Genomic DNA, 16,415 nt, shown 5'->3' with positions numbered 1-16,415 from the left:
AATTTTAACTTAAACTCATTAAAACAGCCGCAGGTTTAACTAACATGTGGCAGCTGAGCATATAGCTCAGTGGCACAGTGCCTGCCTGGCAAGCATGAAGTTGTAAGTCTGATTCCTGGTACCAAATAAATAAACAAATAAATAAACACATAGTTTGTGGCTACCACCTTAGACATTACATGACCCTAAGAAAACCAGAACTTTTACCTTATGAATAAGTGAATTATTTTTCTGGTTCAAGAGAGGAGAGCAGAGAGAAAAGCTGTTTCATATGCAGGAGGAGGGGGAAAGAGTTTGCCACTGCCCCATGACCTTGATTTTTATTGGCAACACCTTGGTGCTAACTGCATTATTATATTGTTAATTTAGGAGCACTTACCTGGATTACGAGTCATTTGAAAATTCACATCGCCAGGTAGATGTTGTGGCTGGAACTGCAGCTGCAGATGAATTGAGGAACTGGCTGATCTCACAGTGTACCAGGCCCACTAACCATCAGCCTCTTTGCTCACGTAGCAGAGATGAATAAGATACTGTGATAGGGTCCATGAGAGGAAGACGTGTTTCGAACAGGTTTTTCTGGGTCCTTTATTCTAATTTCCTAGTTCCCATTCTGCTCCCACATCCCATGGTCACATTTGGGACTTGCATACTTTAAAGCCAAAAGAAGCTGATTCCCCTCAAAGGGATTTCACTTAATAGAAGTTTTCATGAAGATCTTTCCACCCAGAGAAATGGGCACATGTGTTCTGCACGTAAACAAAGAGAAAGGCCCAACCTGCCATCTGAAGTTGCCCAGGAGTAGCACTGCCCATCTTTGTGCGGGGTGGGGCCCTGAGATGGTGGCATGTGTTGTTTGGGCTTGTTTTTCATAGCCTCTGCAGCTGGGAATTAAAGATGCTATACTTAGGCAGAAGTCCATGAAGGAATTAATTGATATGAGCCAGAAGTTGATTGCCATTTAAGTACTCAGCCTCTACCATTGCCAAGTTTCTCTCTTTGCTAAAAGAATAGAGCTTTGCCTGCAAACTGGCTCATTCAGGATGTGAGCACAAGATGGAATTCAACCTTTAATATGCTGCAACACCTGCTTGGAAATAAAGGGGCTCTGTGTCTTTCCCCCCAAGGGGTTGACAGCTGACTTCATTACAGAGGAATCTGGCAGAGGTGGTCATGGCTATTCCTCAGTCTCGGGGGGCTCTCACCCAGGAATGCGGTGCCAACCAGACCTGAGATTTGCGATTCTGCCAGAAACTCATGCTGGGCCATTTTACCCCAAATCATCCCTCTTCCTTGAACTCTGGTTTGCAGTACCTTTGGTGGAAGCTTCCTCCATGTAAGGGAGGTGGCGAGAGCTCTGGCCTCTGAAGCTGAGCGGAGTAACGTTTGCAGGTGTTCTGTAATGGGATCTGGATTTCAAAACTTCCTTCCTCAAGGGTTCTACAATGCTGTACCCAACAGGCACGAGCAGATACAACAAAGTCAAGGTGGCTGCGCTCGGTGGAGTGGAACGGGAGGGTTCACTGGAGCACCATCCAAGTTCTGGAGCAGACTCACAGTGGCTCCAAGAAACCTTGCTTAGCCTGTTGGGGCCCCCAGGAGGTTTCTGGTGTCATCATCTTTCATTTAGGCTGAAAATCTGGTTATGCTCATCAGTTATCAAGATGGAGTTTCAACTATATCGTGCATTTGCCTATTTCCAAAGCACAGAAAGTTGGCCTCCAGCAGCAACATAGAAGCTAGCAGACCTGACTTGCAGCTGAAAATATTAACTCTCTATTATTTTGCTTCACTTAAAAAATCTGAGATCTCGATGTCCAGAACTAGGGGAAAATTAGATTGAGCACATCTATTTGGTTCCTGCTCAGCTTTAAGCAAGATCAATAAGCAGGTCATGATGACTTCATAACTGCCTACCATGCTAATTTAAAACAAAGCACCATCCAACTTGTATATGCAAAAATCACATTATTCTTTTAAAACATCATTTTTAAAAGGTTGGGATGATAATTAGAAAAAAATAATAATAATTGGTGCCAGAGGTTAGAACTGGCAATCCAAGTCAGGCCTGGCCAGAAAGTCTGTCTCATATGGTCCACACAGTGAGGGGCAGTGGGGTTGGAATTAAAAAAAAAAAAAAAGAATAGGTTGCCAACTTTGGAAATTGGACCACAGCACACAGCCACCCGGGTTGCTGGCACCTCCTGAGACCCAGGCAATCTGGTACCAGAAGCTTGCGCCGTCCACAGACCCAGCTGGGGCAGGTGAGTTGGATATTCACTCTCTAGAATGCCAGAGACCCTACTGGGCCAGAATTCATACTGAGTTAGCAAGCCCTGTACTTGGAGTAAGTGTGCTGGGCTTCCGAGCCATCTCTCCTTCCTTTCTCTTCCCCAACTTGCTGTGTCACTGTAGCCCAAATCATTAGATAGCCAGCTGGCCACTTTTCTGATCCTTGGATATTGTTTTCAAAGTTCTAGTCTTAAATCCAGTTCATCCTGCTAAGAATGTGAGTTTGGCCCAGTGTGTTTCATACGTGGCCACTCTGTGGTCATCTGCTCTTTAGGCCAATTAAAGTCAGAAGCTCTGGGCTGAGACTCAGGCAATGGAATTTCTTAAAGGCCTTCAGTGGTTTCAGGGTAAAGAGGGTGTAGGCCCTTGCAAAGTACAGAACTTTTCATGACAGCTTAACCTCATAATATGGACATGGGGCTTGGTAATGCTAGGGACCTGTCCTGTGCAGTAGGGTATGTAGAAGCATCCCGGGCCTCTACTTGTACACACAAAGTGCCCTCCTTCCACATGGAGCCTGCGTGGAGTGGCTCCATAATCAGGAATATGGATGTAATAGTGGGCATCTACCCAGATTTAAGGCATTGCAGAAATTTCTCTTGGAATTAAATTCTAGGAAAACATTCTCTTGAGGAAGCAGTATATTCCTTCCTTTCTTGTTATTTTTCCTTTCTCTTTACTCCCACACAGCTCCAAGCTGATGCTAAAATGCACTCAAGCCAAACCTGAAAATCCTGGACGGATTCTTTTCCCCCTCTGATTTTGTACAATTCTGATTTTCCTGCTAATGTGTTGTTAATCTTTACTTCAATTGCCTATTATATGCTTGGAGAATGAGGCAGGGTATAAACAAAGTAACAAGCCAAAGGCGGGAGTGATTGTTCCAAGCACTGTTCAGTATTTATGGTCCAAAGAATGACTGGCCCTATGGAGGGCAGACCTGCCAAACATGAGCCACCTCGTGGTCATGGGCAGATCAACCCACAACAAAGAGCAAGGGATGTCTCCACTCTGGTCTCCCAGCTTTGTTGGGAGGAGGCTGAATCCTGCTGTGTTGAAACAGCCAATGGCCAGGTCTGTGGCCTCTCAGGATGGTAAGCTGTGTCTCTCTTGCTTCCTAGGATTTCTAATTCCTGGTGTTTTCCAGAAATCTCCAAGAGCAAGGCTGTTAAAAACAATGTGGGATTTGTCCCAGCAAAGCATCACGATCTGCTTTCCGTAACACAGCAGCTTACTTTTAGTAAAAAATAACCCACTCACTAATAACTTGATGTTTTAGAGCTGTTATAAAATCATCATCCAGTGTAGTTATTTCATTTTAAATGCAAAATCCTGAATAGGCCAGAGATCTTAATTTTTTTAAAAATATAGCCGAGTATTTTAATTATGGATGTACTTGCATATTCTCAGCATACTTCATTATTTATATGGTGGGTGAAAAAGCTTTTAATTAAATAGCATGCTGGCAATCCATTGTGAAATGTATAGATGTAGGTGTTAGTATTAAAATGCTAAATACATACATGAAACATTCTGACCAATATACATACTTTAATCACTACGACATACTTATTTCTGAATGACCTTAAAACTCGACCAAAGTTCTTTTTTAAATATTGGAAACAAAGTACTTAATGTAATGTGTGGTGCTTTGCTTGGTTGTTCACATGCTGTGCCTCCAACTCACTTGGAAATGAGGTAGAGGGGTGGAACTGGCATTGCCTAGGAGCTTCTAGAAAGATACTATAGTGAGACCCATTGAATCAGCAACTCTGCGAGTTGGGGTCTGGCACCACATAATGCACCCAGTCCTCCAGGGGATCCTCAGGAACCGTGGGGTGAGAGCTGTGCCTTGTGCTGGTGATCCATCTTTCATAGACAGGTCCCTGGTGACAAGGGGTCACGATGAAGTCAACTGGTCCATGCCATAACTGTAGCTTCTCCACTAAAACAGTTCTATGAGGATTGTTGCCTGTTTCAAGGTTTAAAACTCTGCTTGATGCCTTCTGAATTTAAAAGGGACTGAAAGACTCATGGTGGGCTAATTCTTTGAAGCATGATTTAAATCAAAGTTGCCCATGAATATAGGTCTACACTCACGAATTTTGATTAAATGTGTATTGGGGTTCAAAACACGTTACTGCTGTTTTCTTTTAACAAAATACACAAAAGCTGTGAAATCAGAGCTCCCAATTTATGGGGGGCCTTGGTGACAGTTATCTTGCAGAGCTGACCTTGCCTGTGTGAGGGTTGATGACCAAATTCTGCCACCTTCCCTGGCGGGGTGAACCAAGGCCAGAAAGTGAAGTGACTGGAGAAGATCCCACTGGCAGGCAGGGCCAGAACCAGAACTAACAGCCCGCTCACTCCCTCCTCTTCTGAACAATGCTGCTTCTTAAGTACACATAAGCCAAACTGCCTCTCAAATTGCAGCCATCTACTTCGAGTTCAGATCTGCACAGCATGACACGAATTGGGCTGCAAATTATGCAGAAAACAGCCATCACATCCATCTGTGATGTCAGAACCCTGTTAGTGTCGCCGAGAGAAGAAGTACACAGGTCTGGTCCCTTCCCTCCGCAGGGTGATCAATAGCTTCCCTGGTGCATTGGGCCAGTGTGAAAAGGTTAAAAATGATTGAGGTTATGCCTGGGATGTGCTTAAGAGTAGATTTCACATCCAAGGATGCAGGCAATTAAGATTTTTTTTTAAATAATGGAGTAACTAGAAAAAGAAAACACACAAGAACACTCGTACTTAACGGTAAACTGAATTTATTTCCTCTTGGAAAACAATTCCAGTAATCTCCAGGTTCAGACCGCAGAGTAAACATTAATAACAGTAACATACAGGTTAGTTCAACTGATTCAAGAATTTGGCTGTGTGAAATCGTTAAGGAAAACCTTGAACACTCAAAGCTTCAAATGTATCCAGGAAAAAAAAAATTCTTTGACAGTCTACATAACAACTATTGCATATATAGTGATGCTACCTGTCGGACTGCAAGGCTTACAAATATATATACGGGCCTTATCCAGCGGTGGGGTTCTGTTCTGAGAACGTCTCTTCATGGTTTGCAAGAGTCTTCGGCAATAAAAAATAGTCTTGGGTTTTAACCGTTGATATACCAAAAGAGAAATCTTAGGCTTAAGTGTAAATAAAAGGAAGTCCAACCATAGTCCCATGTGTAACAGTTGTTTTTAATCTGTCTTCCTTGAAAATATGTACTCTTAAGCCATTTTGCTCCCTTTTTGTTTTTTCTTTTTTTGTAAATCTTGTCTGAATAGGGCCCAAGTCCACTTGTCTTTATAAGACCATTTTAGTATCAGACGACATAATACATGTGCAACACTTTATATACAAGGAGTCTATCCGGTGCTCAAAAGTTCAAACACATGAACATCCAACAGTTTTGATAATACAAGTTTTATGGTACAATACAATGTTTCTGAGTAATATACATTAACAATGAAAGTTTCGTGCAAAGAGTAAAACATGTTCCCTTTTTGTGCCACAAAAGTCATTCTCCTTGAGAGACCGTACTTGCACTAACTGCTGTGTTGGGTCATCGTATGATTCTGCAAAGAAAAGAGAAACAGAGAAAAACTTGAGTCATTTTATTTTCATTGGTGCAAACACAGAGCAGGGCAGATGGGTGGATGGTGACAGGCACCCTGCGTCTCCGTATACTGATGGAGAGTGCTGTGTGTCTGAGGACACAGGCAGGCCTTGGGTACAGGTGCAGTGAAGCTGCCACCTGCAAGTAGCAGGGGGCAGAAGCAGTCAGGAGCCTCTGGGAACTGAGATGTAGGTGGTTCCTCCCTTTTCTCTGGCTCTGCCATTCCTTCCCACTCTTCCCTCCCTCCTCTTACTGTTATAAGCTATCAAATCATGACCCATTTTCAAAGGCTCAAGGTCTCCCTCATTTAACAGTTTGCTCAGCTGAGCATCATTCCCAAGGATTGTATCTGCCTTGGTCCTAATCCCCCTGAGATGAGCAACATTTTGGCAGTGGGGGCTCTAGCTGTCCCTGAGTGCGGACACTGAAGACCAGAGCCACCTGGCGAATGATGGGCAGAGGGGGCAGGAAGCGTCTCCAGGCTCTCTGGTGAGAGTGGGCTGGGGCTATGGCAGCCCCATGGCTCAGGAGCAGGCCATAGCAGTCTGCAGTGCCCCTCCTGGCTTCAGATGCTATGACCTCTGTGGACACAGCTTTGGTTGTAATTTCATACTCCCCTTCCTCTCTCCACTGGTAGGAACTCGAGTGAGCACCCTCTTTCCAAAGCATGAGATGGAACTAGAACACCTGGGCAACTCAGGACCTACATCCAGCCCTGCAGATGTAATGCAGGTAGGCAGGCTGCAGACACAGCCAGGCCTGCAAGAAAGCCATGTTCTGCATGGAGAATGCTCACAGGCCTACAGGGCATTCCTCTGGAGCCTCAGCCCAGAGGCAGCCAGATCCCACTCAGCCTCCTTGACTTTCTCCAGCCTCTTCTCCTGCCATGCATTTTTGTCTGTGCTCCCTTTACACCATCAGATCAGAACACTGCGGTCAACATTGAAACCCCCTGGCTTCCATGCTCCTCTGACTTAAAACTCATCTCTGCCTTCTCTGATATTCTACTGCCTTATGTGTGCTTATGCTGTACTCATTTTGCATCCCATTTTGTGGCCGCTCATGGGCCTAGTTCTTGGTCTAGGTCATCAATTTTGGTGTTCCTTCAGGTGTTCCCCCATTCTGAGTCATCTGCAGGAGACAATCTCACTATCCAGGTCAGCCTATAGTGTCCACTGCTCAGTAAGGATCCAGCCAACTGCATGACTGAGTGATGGACAAAGGCTACTGAAGAGACAGAAGCATGGTCCCTGTCTTTTGGCCTTAAAAGAAGTCATGTGAGGGGCTGGGGGTTTAGTCAGCACAAGCACCTGCCTGGCAAGTACAAGGTCGTGAATTTGATCCATGGTCAAAAAAAAAAAAAAAAAAAAAAAAAAAGGTCACATGGGACCCCAGATATTGAGGAGCATGAACTCACAATAGCTAATTTTGCATAATGCTATAAGGCATAAATGGAGGTTTGGGATTATCAATATAACTCATTTGAGGCTTCCCATTAAGTCTTGGGATGAGCCATTCTCTCCCACTCACTAAGACTAACCTAAGACTACTAAAATGAAAAAGAACACTCTGGAGCAAGATCCTTCTTAGTGTAAGATCATCTCCACCTTCTGGAGTCATTCCAGATTACTCACTGCCTGCAGTGTCATTGACCTCAGAATCTGCTGCAGATCTGGAATCTTCCGCTAGCCCCTCCAAGCATTGTATATACCCATTGCATTATACACACTGAATAAATAGAGGCTGGTTTGGAGGATCTGGGTCTCTTGCTCATCCTGAAGCTTTGACCTTCCAGCCCCTCATCATGCATTACTAAATTTTTCTCTGTTTCTTATTTTATCCTTTGCTGTACCCTTCATACAGGCAATTGGGGATCTTGGCCAGGTCCCTGATACCTGATGCTCAAGCAACATGGTGAAGAGTGTGTTAGAAAGGAAGACAGCGATCCTGGGCTGCACCCAGCCATGCAGAGATAGGAGGGACACCTTTGCTATAGGGACAGCACACTGACACTGTCACCGAAGCTGGAAACCACAGGGTAGCAGGGGCACAGGGAAGACATTGCAGCCAAAGCACTGGCATGGGTCATGGCAGTATAGTAGGGCATGTGCAGGCCTGCAGTATGAGGATGTGCAACTTGTTCAGATCAGCAGATGTCTCCTAGAATGTCCTGAATCAAGGCACTCTGAAAATTCAAGATGGAGCACAATTAAAAGCACAGTGATGATGGGCTTCCAAACCTTGCTAAGGAGTTTAGACCTGGTTTTATAATGGAGAGAAGCCATGGAGCATGTGAAGCAGAAGGATTCACCTGAAATCCTTGCTATGATGTCATCCCTGGCTTCAAACTGCCAATGGGCTGCGCAGGGGACACAGCGGGCGAGCTGAGGTGCGGCAGCTGAAGCTTGCCCACCAGGGGCTGCTGCGCTAGTGAGGGGGTTGGGAGGCGTGTGTCGGCCCAGCTCGTCCTGCGTCTATTTTAGGCTTAGCTCACTGAAAAGAAGATTGGGAAGGGCAATCTGCTCTCCACCCCACTGTGAGAATTGTGGGCAATGGCAGGCAGCCAGGGCTGGGGGGACCCTGCCACGACCCTCTGTGGGGCCGAAGCCAAAAAGGAAAAGAAGACAGCGAGGAGAAGCATCATTACTGATGAGGAAACTTTCATTCTCTCTTATTTAAAACGTAGCCTGCTTTGATTAGCTCAGCGAATGACATGCTTCTCTTCTTGGTAGTACGGCCTCAAAGTGCATTCAGGAGTAAACTACTTTTATGCCAACCCTTTTACTTGGGTATTGATTTTAAATGTCTGAAATGTAGTTTTCAGGAGGCATACTTGCAATACTGATGAGCACAAAATGCTTTTGTTTTCTTAAAAAATCAACAAAATTATGGCCAGAGAGATTTATAAACAATAAAACAAGTTCAAGTATTCAAATACCTAATATGTTTTATATCTCAAAGTCAAGTGTGATTTTATAAAAAAAATTTTTAAAAATTACAAAAAATAAATGCAAGATGCTGTGACACTAATTATCTAAATGATAGGACAATGACAGGATGATGTATGACTTTTTAAAAGCTGTAATCAGTGTAAAAAAGAAGTCAATTTAACATTATCTTTTTATCTTAAAACCTTTAATGTGAATAAAGCCCATTCTTTTGATTTTTGACAACAGTCTTAAATATTTAGATGTATATATGCATATTTGTGTGTATGTGTGTGTATTAATTACATTATTTTAAAATATGGTTCCAATGGACACTCCATAGTCAAAAAGACTCTAGGGATTAATAAAGGAAGATGCACTGCTGTCTATATTGAGATACTGCATATCAAGTTGCAGCTGTCCATAGCGTTGGCCATAGTGGTGTCTTGGATCCTTTCCTCCTAAACCAAAGCCATACTAATATCTTCATAAGTACAAAGAAATAAACAAATACATAAATGTCACTTGTATAAAGGAATTAAGCTTTGCATGTAAGAGAGAAAATATAAATCTTTTCAAGAAGAACAAGAGCAGAGTTTGTGGTTCACTAGTTTAAATAAAAAGGAAAGAACCCTGATATACCAAAATGCAAAACATGGCATGAAAAATGATAGAGGCACAAAGTCTTCTTCGTGGGGGAAATGTCTCCATGACACTGAGATCTCTTTCTGTACCACACCTTATTCTTTTTTGGTATCCTGAGGGCCATGGCAGGGTACCTGGAAGCCTGGCTGCCCACCAGTAATTTTCAAAGTTTCTTGGGGAATGTGAGTACTTGTGCTGGTGCGAGGAAATCTAGATGACTCTGATGAGTCCTCCAGGGGTGTCCCCATCACCTTTAAGGATCCCTGGGGACGTTGTTGCTTTCCTCTCTCACACCTCAGTTCCAGATCCACTGAAAATACAAATGGCATGATTTCACATCCTGAAGGAAGGGAGAGAGTATAGCCCAGCTACAGGGCTGACCTGAGGGGATTGGTGTTGGAGAGAACATATGTGAAGTCAGTCTTTGGAGAGGACCAGAGAGTCTCTCAGAAGAGAAGTGGTAATTTGCTCATGAGAACGCTCAGTGACTTTTGTGTTATTAAAAACACAGGCATCATTTCTTTGGAAAGGGAGCCAAGATGCAAGTGGAAAGTTAAAAGGTAGACAACAGAAGCTCTGAGCAAAAGGAGAAGGTTGGCTCCGAGGCATAGATGGCTCTGGCCCTGGCCATTGGCCATACCACAGAGCAAGTCCAGAGACCCCTGAGGACACAAACACACAGGAGCAGAAAGTGGAAAGCCCGCCATCCAAGCTTCAGCAAAAGCCTGCCTGTGCCGGAGTTTTAGCTCTTTAGGTCTGGAGGAAACCACTCCACTAGAACAAAGCAGTGGGTAATCTCACCAATTTTACACAGCAATTCACAGTCCCCAAAGTACTTTAATGCAATGACAGGTTATGAGAAAAAATATCTGTTCCAATGAAGGGAAAGTGTTTTACATAATCGAGGAGAACATCAGCGCAACATCGTAAGAGGTGGGGGTGATGACAGCAAAGGAAGTGGGAGAGAAGAAAACTTCGGTAATCCCACAGAGAGCCATATTCCACTCTGCAAAAAGCCATCTCCTGGAGACCCCATGTCTAAGTAACTGAAAATTACAAACCATTAATCCCAGTTATGAACAGTTGTTTTACACGAGGGGGGTTTGCGTTTTAAAAAAAATCAAATCCACAATCTACCTTAAAGTCTAAAAGATGCTCTGCCTAGGTACAAACCTTAATAGCAAGGTTTCAAAAACACTTTTTTTTTTTTAACTGTAAAGGGCCCCATTTGGAAGGAATGTGCTCTCAAAAAATTTTTTTCGTCTGTACATATGAAATTAAGCTTCAAAAGCTAAAAAACAGATGAGGGTCTTAAAAATTCTCTTCTAGCACCATGCATTTCTTTTAAAATATGAGATGCTTTCCATTTTACAAGAGTGGAATTCTCATTTTGGGCTTGGCACTCTAACAAATGATTAATTCAGCCTCCTTCTTTCTGAGGGCTGACCACAGTTGCTGGCCAAATGGTTTAATCCTATTTAAATGCAATCCAAGAAAAATATTTTTTAAATAAAAATAAAAACCCAGGATCATCCGAAATGGTTCACCTTGCCATCTTGGTAAGGCCCTAGTTTCCTGTGATCTTGATGTGAATTGGAATTTTTGGACCTTTGGAGGCCATGAAGATGATTTTGATGAAGTTAACTTCGGGAGAAAGCCTGGGGCAGAGCTGGGGGCCATCTACCTTCCCAGGACAGAAACATTCAAATTCCAACCCCCAAATCTGTGTCTGCAGATTGCCCTAACTTTTCCAGTTCTTTGGCAGAGATCACATCTGTCTGGGCTTTGTAATCCTCTGCTGGCATCAACGAAATGTTAAGTGGCTGTGGTAATAAAAATAAAAACAGCTTTTGAATGGGAGTTTTGTGAAATCTGTTGATTCAGAGATGTTCATCATTTTTACCATGATTTGTGTATTTACAGCCTTTTGTTTCAAACAAATTCTGACAAGCTTTGAAAACTAGAGAAGATAGCCAGCATGCTTTTGTTTTTTTCTAAGAAAGCACTGAAAAGTAAATAAATAACAAGCTTGCCACTAATTCCCTGTGCCATCAGAATCTCGAATTTAAACTGTGGTTATATTCAATTTAAATGAGATGTTTTCCAACCAGATGAAATAGTAGGCAATCGCAGTTTAGAAACAATGCGAGGCGAGAAGAAATAAAGAAATATAAAGACTAAATGTGGCTGATCTTTTCAACAGATGGTGACAGCGCTGTGGCAGTATGTTGTTTTTTTCTTTAGTTGAAGAACACAAACATCCGTAATCAATCATCACTGATTAACTAATTGTATTACCCTCCCTTATATCACTCGGGCTGGAACTGTATCTGTAAACACTGAGGATAATCAGTATGCTCTTATTTTTCAAGAAGTACCTTCCAGTTCACATACAGTCGGGCAGTTTACAGGCTGCAAAGAGAGTTCTGTATTACTATCCGCCTTTAAGCATTGCTGCTTTTTTTATTTTTATTTTTTTTTAAACAAAAGCAATTGGTTTCCAACAGGCTGGATAATAAGTCTTTTGACCTGCGTTCTTCTTTGACCCCTTAAGGTCACCCTGTGCTCGGGCATATAGCTGACTTAGGAAATGCCTGCAAGTCCTACATTTCATCTCTTGCCCGCTCAAAATAAAGCTTTCTTTAAATGTGTCTGTACGGGTCCCTGAAGGCCAAAGAGGCATCCCCGTAGTGGGCAATGGAGGGACAGAAGCTGCTGCCTTTATTAATGAATGCAGACCATTATGAGTCTGGCTGGCTCCTTCCCTGTTCCCAGAAGCATATACTGTACGTGACTTAAAATGCTAGAATATTGACACAAAGCGAGCCGGGCACCCCTAAGGAAAATTACTCCTTGGATATAATGTAGGCTCCTAACAGCTATTAGAGTACAAAATAAAACCCTCCGGGATCAGACTGACATATACCACATTCTACCTAGTCCTCAAACATTAGAAGAATTTCTTTGTGAAGGCATTCTCAAGGACGGCATTAAACTGACTTTTGTAGCAATCTGCAACAGCTTTTTGGCTTAGAGCTTTTAGTACTAAATCTCTGGTTTGAATCAATATAAGTACTATATCTTCTACATTAATCAATACATTTGGTTCAATATATGTTCTATTAAATTATACTTTCTAATCAAGATTTTTACATTTCTACCCTCTCTCTTTCATTCTCAACTTCTGCTAGTAAAATAGTTCTGTGTGTGCAGCTAATGATGACAGGATTCTAGGTTATTTCCCCAACCTGTTAGAGACAAGATAGCCACCATGGCAAAAGGTGGCCCCTTAAGCATCTGAATAAGACCAATGAGATCAGCTGATGTTAGTAAGTACACAAGTTGAACCTCATTCTGGTAAATTCTTCAAACACAAAAATTATGAGTCAGATTTCTTGGGTATGAGAAACCCATTATGTGTGTGTGTGTTTTTTCTGTGTTTGATTTGCAAAGCACCTTGGAACAATACTATATATTTGTCTTTTAAAGAATATCTCTTGTATCTCAAATGTGCATGTCTACATATATATCCTTGATATTCATCTAGCAAAGTCTATACAAACACAATGACCCCAGGTTTCCTTAGCCAGGAAAGGTATTGCTGTGGGCAGTGGAAACTCCAGGGAGAAGGGTTGAGTATAAATCCAACACTATGTTGTTTGGGTCTTCAGTATAAATTCTAGACGGTAATTCAAGAGAGATAGCAATTCACTTCCAAATAACTGAAAATTGTGAATACTTTTATAGTTACATGGACTTTGAGAACTCACTAATTTAATAAGCAATATCTTTCCTGGCTGAGGAAACCTGGGGTCCTGTTCTTATAGATCTTGCTTGGTAAACATCAAGGATATATCTATAGACACTCATATTTGGAGAGATACAGCTAATGGATATTCTTTAAAAGATAAATATATATTATCATCCCAAAGAACTCTAAGAATCCAAAAAAAAAAAAAAAAAAGAAAGAAAGAAAGGAAAATATACACATAATGGGTTTCTCATACCCAAGAAATCTGATTCATAATTTTTGCATTTGAAGAATTTATTAGAATGAGGTTCAACTCTTTTATTATGACATGGCAGTGGCATTTTTGAAACTGTCTGTCATGATATGCTTTTGCTCCTCTCCTTAATGCCTTGAATGCTGCATTTATGATCATGTTTGCACTGACAGGATTTCCCTCTATTTTTTCATAGGGTAATGTCATCACCATGAACTTACAGAGACACTGAAGCTTATTCTTTTGACATTTAATGGTTCACATGGGCGTGGGCTGACATCTCTAAGTATTTTCTGAGTGACAACAAACTATATTAAAGCAAAGGGTGAAATGGCATCATCAGAAGTGATCAGAAAAACATAAGCTATTAAGGACAGAAAAGGACAATCAGGTTAAGCTTGTTTCCTTGCAGAAAGAGAACTGAATTGTTTTACAGAGTTTATATTCCAGGACACTTCTAAATGATTCTGGTAATGAAGTTCCCATCATATCTCCCATAGGAAATGATTTCATATTCTAATAAATCTTAGCAAAGGACATTTTTTGTTGTCGTCCTCTGGATATTTATGTTGAGCACAGAAAGTAGGATCTGCTATTATCCTGCAGTGTGTGGACACTGGTGTGCCCATGAGTTTATGTTCGGAAGCCATGCTGATTTAGGCACAGTATATGGTTATTCTAGCTTATCCAAAACAATACACCACACAGTCAAAGTCACTACATAAAACACACACTACTCACATGCAGGGTTTTAGACAGTTTGAAATGAAATAGATTTAAGAAATTCAGTAGGCTTTGCCCAACTTTACCACTACTGGCATTTGGGGACATTTGGGACAGTCTGGGACATTTCCTATCCACAGCTCTAGTATCATTTAGTGTTGGAAAATTCACGATTCTGGAAGTGAAGTTCCAGAAGGCTATTCTGTGCCTTGTAGGATGTTTAGCAGGTTTCCTATCCTGTATCAACAACATGCTAGTAATACCTGCACAGTTGTGATGACCCGAGGTATCCCCAGGTATTGCCACATATGCCATGGTGGGGGAAAAAATCACTCTCTGTTGGGGACCACTGACCTTTACTGTTTGGAAACATTTATGCATGAGTAAAGGACAGATGGGAAGAGTTTTGTGTTTGTGGAGTTTCAGTAGGAAGAAGAGTGCTAAGAGGTAGGAGAAATGTAAACCTCGGGAGTGCACTGAGCTGAGTGCTATAACAAGGCAGTGTCATTATAGACCTGTCTTGTCACTGACAGGTTTACCGGATATTAACTTAGAGATCAAGTTCAGGAACAGACGGGAACAAGCAAGACATATCATTGTTTTGAATTTTCTTTGTATTGAAAACACATGGAGCTTGCCATACCATGCTTGAATAATGCTACTTGATCTTCAGTCTATGAGGCATCTCCCCCACTAAGAAAACCAAATAAAAGCACGGTAAAGTGACACATATGTGCCACAGGGACTGTATTACATGGCAAGTGGGCAATTGTCCAGGTTGTGAAAAAGACTCTTGGAGATATATACTAAATAGAACTGCATGAGGAACCAAATCTTTCTAGAAATGTCCACTCATGGAATAGTTTATTTAACCCTTCCATTTACCACCAGTGAACGAAGGGAGTGTATTTGAGTGGCATTAGCCAACACAGCCTTAGGAATACTTGGAATTTAATAATATATAAAAGGAGTCCAATATTAACTCTAGAAATGAATATTAAAGGTCTTGTAAACAAATACCTGCCTTGAAAGAAAGAGAGCCACAGCCACCACTCTCAGTTTGCTGCTCTAGGTTCCAAGGCAGGAGTACCTGCAACCTGTAATCACTGGAGCAGCAGAGACATGGTCTCTGGTCATGGTCCAAGCTGGGGGTAGGCAGAGTTAGCAGGATCTGGTGCAGTAACTTATTTTGGAGACAAGGGAATGAAGTTCCAGTGTTTAAATCCACTTTCATGGTCTTCTGGCTAGTCCAGCAACTGAACTGGCTTCAGGTATGAAGGAGTTCATGCAAGGAGTATTTCAGTCCCTGGGCTGGGCTGGGCCAGCTACAGGGATAAAGGATACTCACTGCACGGACCACACTATTTACCAAGAGGGACAGGGTTCTGCAAGACATAGAGTGAGTACCCTTTACCTTCTGTGTTCCCAGGGGAGTTGCACTGGCCTGGTCAGGAGACGGATGAAGGGACTGAATAGAGATAAGAACACGAGGGAAGCTGAGAGTCCCAGAAAAGCCCTTGACAGACTTACAATATAGCAAGGATACTCAGCTGATTAGCTGAGATTTGTCTTCAGAAGTCTGAGTAAAGACAAGGTGCTTAAATAATGTTGCTGCCAAGTTGTGAATGTAGAATAATTCCTAGTATTTTAACAATCCAATATCGTAGAGAAATAAAACAAGCCACTTGATCCCCTCTTTAAAAAGGACAAATTGCACAATTAGGTCATGTATGGGAAACGTTAGCACAGTGACAGCTCCTGTTCCTATGAAGAATCTGAAAACAGCAGTAACATTATAGTTGTCAGCTGACCCTTATCTGTTTTGCATACTGCACAGGTTCAAAAGTTTCCCTTTTTGAATAACAACAGCAGGCACTGCAACACTGAGAGTCCAAAACAATGCCAGTCAGAAGAATAAGTTAAACAAATCAAACCAAACAAACAAAAACCAAAGACAAAACAAAACAAAACAAAAAACCCCCAGCCACTGAGAGATGTATTATAAGTACAGAGTTGATTTCTTAAAGACAATAATAAATTGAGCTGTTTCCCTGCAAGGAGTCAACCATAAATTTAAATCTAATACATAAAGCCAGCAAAGAAAGCAAACTGAGAGGGGCCGGGGCATAAGGATCCTGCTCCTATTCTGGAATTTGCAGGATCCCAGCTTACTGTGGGACATAAGCTTTGATAGGTGATACTTTC

General features: G+C 42.1%; 1 protein-coding gene across 3 annotated transcripts in view; it reads right to left on the bottom strand.

The window, feature by feature from the left end:
* Positions 1 to 5,049: 5,049 nt before the first annotated feature.
* Znf521 (zinc finger protein 521) overlaps positions 5,050 to 16,415 on the bottom strand; it is a 269,597-nt gene continuing 258,231 nt past the window's right edge. For all 3 annotated transcript variants that reach the window (XM_063231828.1, XM_063231826.1, XM_063231827.1), the window contains one exon: positions 5,050 to 5,870. In XM_063231828.1, the coding sequence (XP_063087898.1) occupies positions 5,841 to 5,870 (30 nt within the window). In that variant the 3' untranslated portion in view covers positions 5,050 to 5,840. The remainder of the gene's footprint in view (positions 5,871 to 16,415) is intronic.

The sequence above is a fragment of the Cavia porcellus genome, unplaced genomic scaffold, assembly GCF_034190915.1.
Source record: "Cavia porcellus strain 051 isolate PalLab524CR breed Dunkin Hartley unplaced genomic scaffold, mCavPor4.1 scaffold_20, whole genome shotgun sequence".
In the NCBI taxonomy this organism is placed as follows: domain Eukaryota; kingdom Metazoa; phylum Chordata; class Mammalia; order Rodentia; family Caviidae; genus Cavia; species Cavia porcellus.
This window is presented reverse-complemented; position numbering and strand designations above follow the sequence as displayed.